Source organism: Theropithecus gelada, chromosome 19 (assembly GCF_003255815.1).
Source record: "Theropithecus gelada isolate Dixy chromosome 19, Tgel_1.0, whole genome shotgun sequence".
In the NCBI taxonomy this organism is placed as follows: Eukaryota; Metazoa; Chordata; class Mammalia; order Primates; family Cercopithecidae; genus Theropithecus; species Theropithecus gelada.
The window spans coordinates 1,955,929-1,964,414 of record NC_037687.1 but is presented as its reverse complement, the minus strand read 5'-3'; the positions used below and the strand labels follow the sequence as shown (position 1 = coordinate 1,964,414).

At 61.1% G+C, this 8,486-nt stretch overlaps 1 protein-coding gene across 2 annotated transcripts in view; it reads left to right on the top strand.

Annotated features, from left to right (window-relative positions):
- Positions 1-7,445, top strand: part of MKNK2 (MAP kinase interacting serine/threonine kinase 2) — a 15,107-nt gene extending 7,662 nt beyond the window's left edge. The window contains exons 6-14 of one of the 2 annotated variants that reach the window (XM_025367562.1): positions 1,278-1,357; positions 1,662-1,735; positions 1,984-2,088; positions 2,192-2,247; positions 2,331-2,426; positions 2,806-3,000; positions 3,737-3,901; positions 4,746-4,789; positions 7,074-7,445. In XM_025367562.1, coding sequence (XP_025223347.1) covers positions 1,278-1,357; positions 1,662-1,735; positions 1,984-2,088; positions 2,192-2,247; positions 2,331-2,426; positions 2,806-3,000; positions 3,737-3,901; positions 4,746-4,789; positions 7,074-7,164 — 906 coding nt within the window. In that variant the 3' untranslated portion in view covers positions 7,165-7,445. Of the gene's footprint in view, positions 1-1,277; positions 1,358-1,661; positions 1,736-1,983; positions 2,089-2,191; positions 2,248-2,330; positions 2,427-2,805; positions 3,001-3,736; positions 3,902-4,745; positions 4,790-5,067 lie in introns of both variants that reach the window. The other variant, XM_025367561.1, reaches the window with a different exon arrangement.
- The last annotated feature ends 1,041 nt before the right edge of the window (positions 7,446-8,486 follow it).

Below are 8,486 nucleotides of genomic sequence, written 5' to 3'. Positions count from 1 at the left end.
CGCAGGCTGGAGTGCAGTGGCCGGATCTCAGCTCACTGCAAGCTCCGCCTCCCGGGTTCCCGCCATTCTCCTGCCTCAGCCTCCCAAGTAGCTGGGACTACAGGCGCCCACAACCGCGCCCGGCTAATTTTTTTTTTTTGTATTTTTAGTAGAGACGAGGTTTCACCGTGGTCTCGATCTCCTGACCTTGTGATCCGCCCGCCTCGGCCTCCCAAAGTGCTGGGATTACAGGCGTGAGCCACCGCGCCCGGCCTTTTTTTTCTTTCTTATCCTTGACTTGCAGTAAATTCCAGGCCCCCATAGGCGAGCCCAGCTTTCTGTCTCTTTTTTTTAATTTAGAGACAGGATCTCCCTCTGTCACCCAGGCTGGAGTGCAATGGCACCATCATAGCTCACCACTAACTTAAAGAACATTTTGGGGCCGGGCGCGGTGGCTCACACCTGTAATCCCGGCACTTTCGGAGGCCGAGGCGGGTGAATCACCTGTAAGTCAGGAGTTCAAGACCAGCCTGGCCAACATGGTGAAACCCCGTCTCTACTAAAAATACAAAACAATTAGCTGAGTGTGGTTGCAGGTGCCTGTAATCCCAGCTACTCAGGAGGCTGAGGCAGGAGAATCGCTTGAACCCGGGAGGTGGAGGTTACGGTGAGCCGAGATTGTGCCATTGCACTCCAGCCTGGGCAACAAAAGCGAAACTCCATCTTTTTTTTTTTTTTTTGAGACGGAGTCTCGCTCTGTCGCCCAGGCTGGAGTGCAGTGGCCAGATCTCAGCTCACTGCAAGCTCCGCCTCCCGGGTTTACGCCATTCTCCTGCCTCAGCCTCCCAAGTAGCCGGGACTACAGGCGCCCGCCACCGCGCCCAGCTAGTTTTCTGTATTTTTTAGTAGAGACGGGGTTTCACCATGTTAGCCAGGATGGTCTCAATCTCCTGACCTCATGATCCGCCTGTCTTGGCCTCCCAAAGTGCAGGGATTACAGGCTTGAGCCACCGCGCCCGGCCGAAACTCCATCTTAAAAAAAACCAACAACAACAACAAAAACGTTTTGGAGGGATGGGGTCTGGCTGTGTTGCCCAGGCTGGTCTTAAAACTCCTGGGCTCAAGCGATCCTTCTGCCTCAACCTCCCAAAGTGCTGGGATGACAGACGTGAGCCCTGCTTTCTAGAGTTGCAGGGTATAAGGGTGGTGAATTCCAGCCGTGGCAGTGGAGTTTCTGGCCCCTTCTCAGCTGTGAGCGTCCCGCCAACCCAGGTGCTGTGTCCTCTTGCCTGTTTCAGATCATTGAGAAACAGCCAGGCCACATTCGGAGCAGGGTTTTCCGGGAGGTGGAGATGCTGTACCAGTGCCAGGGACACAGGTAGGTGAGCCACCCTTGCCACAGCACTGGCCTGAGCTGTCTTTCAGCGGATGAAGGGCCTGAGCGCCACATCACCCCCAGCAAGCATCTGTAGGGCACCCAGTTTGCCAGGCCCTGCGTTCCCCTCCCTGAAGAAGGCTGGCTGGCAGCCCCAGGCGGGCAGCGTGAGGCGGGCCTGTTGCCCAAGTCCCAGCCTCCAGTGGACGGGCCAGCACCAAGAGGGTGGGCCCCTCCTAGGCTGAGCAGCAGGTACCCAGGGGCCTCAGGAAGCCTCAGCTCCTCTCCTGCCTCCCACCCCCCCCAGGAACGTTCTAGAGCTGATTGAGTTCTTTGAGGAGGAGGACCGTTTCTACCTGGTGTTTGAGAAGATGCGGGGAGGTACCTGGGGGCTCCAGGCTGTGGGGAGGGAGGGAGCTGGGAGGTATTACGGGATGGGGGCCTAGTGCCACCTGCAGGAGGGGGCTTGTGGGGTTTGTGTCCTGCCCAAATGGTGGCTCAGGGGTAAGGCCTTTGGGCCAGAGGAAGCCGGTGTGGGGGCGTCCCCTCCAAAGTGGAGGTGGGTGCGGGCCTTGCGGGGACTCTGAGGTGACCTGTGTGTTCCCCCTGTCCTGCTCTGCCCTGCCCAGGCTCCATCCTGAGCCACATCCACAAGCGCCGGCACTTCAACGAGCTGGAGGCCAGCGTGGTGGTGCAGGACGTGGCCAGTGCCTTGGACTTTCTGCACAACAAAGGTGGGTGGTGAGCCCGCCCTGAGTCCCCTAAGGCAGCCTGCCAAGGACTCCTGGAAGACCCCCAGCCCCTCACCCCCTCGTGGTTCTGTGGCTTCTCCCCCAGGCATCGCCCACAGGGACTTAAAGCCGGAAAACATCCTGTGTGAGCACCCCAATCAGGTATGCCAGCCCGGGCAGAGTGGCCCCGCGGGAGGGGTGGCCGCGTGGGACCCCAGGCTCACGGCCCTCTTGGCCCCTCCCAGGTCTCCCCCGTGAAGATCTGTGATTTCGACCTGGGCAGCGGCATCAAACTCAACGGGGACTGCTCCCCTATCTCCACGCCGGAGCTGCTCACCCCGGTGAGGGCCCGCGGGCAGGCCTGGGGGCTCGGCTGCCTGCTCTACGGTTGCATAACCTCGCGGAGCCTGGGCCGCTCCGCAGTTCCAGGCCGCGGAGCTCGGGCTTCCGCTTAGCAACAGCCGCTGATTGGTTGGGCGGGATGACGCGGCGGGGCCTCGATTAGGCGCCCCCACCCATCGGTGTTTGGACGGGTGGGGCGGGGCTGCGGCGGCGGCGGGGCGAGCTCTGCACCTGCTGATTGGGCGGGGCGCGTTCCCGGCAGCCGCTGATTGGTCGGGGGGCGGGGTCCGAGCCGGCTGGCGCAGGTGACCCGCAGTTACCCGGGCTCCCACGTGATGCCGGGAAGCCCCGGCTGACGCCTCTCTCCCCCGTCCGCAGTGCGGCTCGGCGGAGTACATGGCCCCGGAGGTGGTGGAGGCCTTTAGCGAGGAGGCCAGCATCTACGACAAGCGCTGCGACCTGTGGAGCCTGGGCGTCATCTTGTACATCCTGCTCAGTGGTTACCCGCCCTTCGTGGGCCGCTGTGGCAGCGACTGCGGCTGGGACCGCGGCGAGGCCTGCCCTGCCTGCCAGGTGCGGCGGCCCGCGCACCCTCCTTTCCTGGGCACCCTCCTGTCCTGGACACCTTCTTCCCCTGGGCCTGCCCTGCGCACCCCCTAACCCCAGGGGACCTGCCCTGGGCACCCCCTAAGTCCAGGGGACCTGCCCTGCGCACCCCCTAACCCCAGGGGACCTGCCCTGCGCACTCCCTAAGTCCAGGGGACCTGCCCCCCACCACCCCCTAACCCCCGGGGACCTGCCTTGTATGCCCTCTAACCGCTGGGACCTGCTCTGTGTGCTCCCCAGACCCCCGGGAACCTACTCTGTACTCCCCCTTAACCCCCGGGGACCTGCCCTGTGTGCCCTACTCCCTGATACCATGCACAGGGCAGTGCCGCCCTGTCCTCCAGTTTCCTGAAGGCTTTTCAGGTTTGCCTGCCCGAGGGAAACGCAGACAGGGTCAGAGAGCTGAGAGGTGGAGTGACGTTCCTGGTTTGGGGGGATCAGGCTCAGACTGCCTGCCGGCTGCTTAAGGCTCAGCATCTGTGGCCTGCGGCCCTTGGAACCAGGTCCTTCAGAGCTGCCTTTTTGTAAATCCAGCTCCACTTGGGTAGAGCCGACTCTCCTGGTCCGGCTCCCAGTCCCCTCCGCCCCAGGTGTGCATGGTCAAGGGTCTCGTGGTGGTTGGGGTCCTGATGGAGCCACATGTCAGTGCACAGTATCCAGTTCCTTGGGCAGATCTAAGCTCGTCTGTGTCCTGTGTCCCCAGAACATGCTGTTTGAGAGCATCCAGGAGGGCAAGTATGAGTTCCCCGACAAGGACTGGGCCCACATCTCCTGTGCTGCCAAAGACCTCATCTCCAAGCTGCTCGTCCGTGACGCCAAGCAGAGACTGAGCGCTGCCCAAGTCCTGCAGCACCCCTGGGTTCAGGGGGTGAGTGCCAGCCCCAGGGGCGCCAGGGAGGGTATGGGAGGCTGCAGGGTAGCCTCAGAGCAAGCACAGGAAGCCCCGAGGGTGTATCCTGGCGCTCTGAGATGCATTGAGGTCTGAGCACAGACTCTGCCCTGGGCTGAGGGTTGCAGCGGAAATCCCCGCCACCCACCTATGCGCGGTGCCCACTGGCCAGGCAGGCAGCTCCCAGAAGCAGCTACTCAGAGAACCTTCCTGGAGGGTGGTGGGGACCTACACTCCGCAGCAAGCTGCAGTCAAGTGGATGGCGAGTCCAGCTCACAGAGACCCCAGCCTGTCGTCAGTTTCAGGCCCAGGCTCTGCCCCCACCCTCCCTGTGTGGCCTCCGATCCAGGCGGAGTCGGGTGTTTCTCGTGCCAGAGGTCATCTGAGCCGAGCTGCCACCCCAGGGAGTGGGGATTTACTAAAAATAGAACCTGGGGTCACTCTCTGTCCCCAGGCGAGGGGCTGGGGGCCTCCAAACTCCTTCCAGAGACCCGTGGGTTAAGAGGGGGGCGGAGGTGGGTTTGGGCTGGGAACAGCCGGGAGAGGTAGGGCTTGGGGCTCTGCTCTCCACCCTCACTGGGTCCTGCAACACCAGGCCTCAGCCTGGCCCAGCCTCGGGTTCCCTGGGCAGGTGGACATGGAGCCTCGCCATAGAGACCTCGGAACAGGGACTTGGCTCCCGGGGCACCCAGGTGCACTTCTGGTCTCTCGTGGGGTCCTGGTGATGGGATGGGCACGGCATCCCTTGGCCAGACACCCAACCCGGCACCCCAGGCGGCCCCAGCTGCTCTCCAGCCCTGCCCCCTGCCCGCTTTCGTTGCAGTGCGCCCCGGAGAACACCTTGCCCACTCCGATGGTCCTGCAGAGGTGAGGCCTGCAGGGGTGCTCGGGACCCCCAAGTCCAGGGGGCGGGGTTTCCAGGCTAAAACACTTGGGAAAGACCTGGAGAGCTGCTTTGGGGTCAGGGATGCGGGCAAGCCTGGTAACTCAGTGGAGATCCCGGTGGGGCCCTGGCACTCAGAGGAGCCCCAGGGTCAGGGTGGGAGGAGGGCATGAAGCCCCTTCCCCCAGGGCCTTGCACAGACCCCAGCGGTCCCGTAAGGGATGCCTCCTTGGTGACCACCTACCCCCACCCCATTTCCCAGGAACAGCTGTGCCAAAGACCTCACATCCTTCGCGGCCGAGGCCATTGCCATGAACCGGCAGCTGGCCCAGCACGACGAGGACCTGGCTGAGGAGGAGGCCGCAGGGCAGGGCCAGCCCGTCCTGGTCCGAGCTACCTCACGCTGCCTGCAGCTGTCTCCACCCTCCCAGTCCAAGCTGGCGCAGCGGCGGCAAAGGGCCAGCCTGTCCTCGGCCCCCGTGGTCCTGGTGGGAGACCGTGCCTGACCCTCCCGTTTCTCCCCTTTGTACATAGGTCGCCCATCCCCCAATCAAATCTAAAGGTTTTTTAAGCTATCGCCAGCCGGTGTCCTGCGGGCTGCCCCGCCTCTGGCTGGATTCCCAGGCACTAAGCTCAGCTGGGGGGGCGTTTTATAGAAGATTTTTGCTTTTGGGTTTTTCTTTCCCGTTTCCACCCCTCCCCCTTATTTTTTTCTTCGGACGGTTAAAAGCAATGCAGGCACCCGGGGAGGTGAGCAGAGGGTATGTGGCTGGGCTTGTCCCTTTCCCGGCCCCCAGCCCTGCTCACCTGTACTGTGAAGCCCCCAGGTCACCTGTACTGCCCGCCATCTGCCCACGTGGCTTGCAGTGACTCAGGAGAGCAGACCACAGCGTTCGCCATCTTCCAGAGCTGGGGGGCCCTGCCCCTGTGTTCCCTCCCAGCCCGCAGTATTTCAGGGACAGGTTCTTCCCCTCTATCCCTCACCCTGAGAGCACCCCTGGTGGCTTGGTTGGGGAGGGAGGACCTGCCTGTCTCCAGAGGGGCCAGGCAGGCAGGTGGAGGGCAGCCCAGCCACCCGCCCCATGGGATCCCCCAGCCCTTTACCCGCGCCTGCCTTGTCCCCATGATAGTTGACAATCGGGGCTTCCTGCAAGGCCTGTCTGTCTGCCCAGGACTCCTGGTGGCCAGATTCGGCCTCCAACCTTGACCTTAAACTGCAGCTGACCCCAGGGGCTCGCAGCTGCCCGTCTCCACCGCTCCAGGGCCTGAGACAGCAGGAGCCCCGCCCGGCCTGAGGCTGTTTCCACCGCAGCAGGCACAGGGACTGGACAGGCACTGTCAGCCAATGTGGGGGGTCCTGAAGACACCCCCTTGGGGCAACCGAGTGCCCCTTCTCAGGGCTCAGTCTGACCGTGGCCACGTCCTGCCTCGCGCCGCCCCTCGGGCCTGGCCTGGAAGCTCTGTCAGCTCCATCCTTGTCCTTAGAGCTGGGCCCAGACCCCAGGGTCTGGGCGAATCCCCGCCCCCAGGGCAGCGTTTTTGGTCTGCCACCTTCAGGAAAATGGCCGCGGCCTTGGCCTCCCTTCGGGCACCCAGGAATGGAGGGGCCTGCTCAGTCCCCCCACTCTCCACGCTCCAACCCCTGGGGGCTGCGGAGCCTGCCGCCCCTCCCTGCGGGTGGGGACGTTCTATGCAATACAGGGTTCCACTTTGGAAGTGTGCGGGGCTGTGCTGCGGGGGCAGCTAGGGTCACCACCTGCCCTTCCCAGCCCAGTCCCCAAACTCCACGCCTGGGGCAGCCTCCTCTGGCTTCTAAATCCGCGGTCGGGATTCCTTGTGTTTAGTTTTTTAGTTGTTTTTTTTTTAAGGAAAAAAAAAACATCGGTTGACTTTGCTTCCCTGTTCTTGAAGAATACTTGAATGTCGGGGGGTCTGGGGGTGGGGGCCTCGGAGACTGTCCGCCTGGCCCTGCTGCCCCTCCCGAATCTCGTACGATGGTCACAGTCCGGTGGCCGTGGGGGTGCTCTGCCCTCCCTGGTCCCCACTGCCCATATCTGTGGACTGCCCCTTCCAAAGACCCCTGGGGGGTGGGGCAGGCCGCCCACCCCCCTCCCCCATCATGTCTCACCTGTCAGTAATTCTATGTTTTGTAACGGGGGATTCTCTGCCTTTTTGTATAAAAGAACAAGCAAACAGACCCCCGCCCGCTGCAGGCGCCCACAGCCATCGCGTCTGAGCTGCTAGCAGCTTTTTTTTTTTTTTCTGAAGGTGGGACAGTCACTTCCTCCTCCCTCCCCACCCCTGTCGCATCCATGTGCGACCTGGAGGACTGGTCAGAACCATTACTGTGAATGAGTGAAGATCCTGGAGAACCCTGGGCCCCAGGCCAGCTCCCAGCGCTGGGGGACGGTGAACGGCCATGTGTTAATGTTACGATGTTTTTAAAAGACAAAAAAAAAAAAAAAAAAAAAAAAAAAAAACCTCAAAGTTTTTTTTAAGTGGGGGAAAAACATCCAAGCACTTTAATTCCATTGTACCAGGTGAACTGACGGAGCTCAGAAGTTTTCCTTTACACCAACTGTCAATGCCGGAATTTTGTATTCTGTTTTGTAAAGATTTAATAAAAGTCAAAAAACCTGCTGTGTGTGCCTGAGTTCAAGTTTTCTGTCACTGCATAAGGAGCCGCCCCCAACCTATTATTGCAAAACCACGTTGTTGGCAGTGGTGCTGAGTCACGAGTTTTGAGGTAGTGGCTCCTGTGGGGTCTGTCTCTGCCCCAGGATGCCTGGATGCACCGCTGGGAAGACAGCGGCCAAAAGCTGAGCCCGGCTGGGCGCGGTGGCTCATGCCTGTAATTACCCAGCACTTTGGGAGGCAGAGGCGGGCAGATCACGAGGTCAGCAGTTCTAGACCAGCCTAATCAACAGGGTGAAACCCCGTACCTACTAAAAATACAAAAATTAGCCAAGCATGATGGTGCACACCTGTAATCCCAGCTACTCAGGAGACTGAGGCAGGAGAATCGCTTGAACCCGGAAGGCGGAGGTTGCAGTGAGCCAAGATTGTGCCACTGCACTCCAGCTTGGGCGACAGAGCGAGAGTCCACCTCTCAAAAAAAAAAAAAAACAAAAACGGGCGTGGTGGTTCACGCCTGTAATCCTGGCACTTTGGGAGGCCGAGGCGGGCGGATCACAAGGTCAGGAGATGGAGACCATCCTGGGTAACATGGTGAAACCCTGTCTCTACTAAGAGTACAAAACAATTAGCCTGGCATGGCAGTGGTCGCCTGTAGTCTCAGCTGCTGGGGAGGCTGAGGCAGCAGAATGGCGTGAACCCGGGAGGTGGAGCTTGCAGTGAGCCGAGATCGCGCCACTGCACTCCAGCCTGGGTGACATAGCAAGGCTCTGTCTCAAAAAAAAAAACCGGGCCGGGCGCGGTGGCTCAAGCCTGTAATCCCAGCACTTTGGGAGGCTGAGACGGGCGGATCACGAGGTCAGGAGATCGAGACCATCCTGGCTAACACGGTGAAACCCCGTCTCTACTACAAAATACAAAAAAAAAACTAGCCAGGCGAGGTGGCGGGCGCCTGTAGTCCCAGCTACTCGGGAGGCTGAGGCAGGAGAATGGCGTAAACCCGGGAGGCGGAGCTTGCAGTGAGCTGAGATCCGGCCACTGCACTCC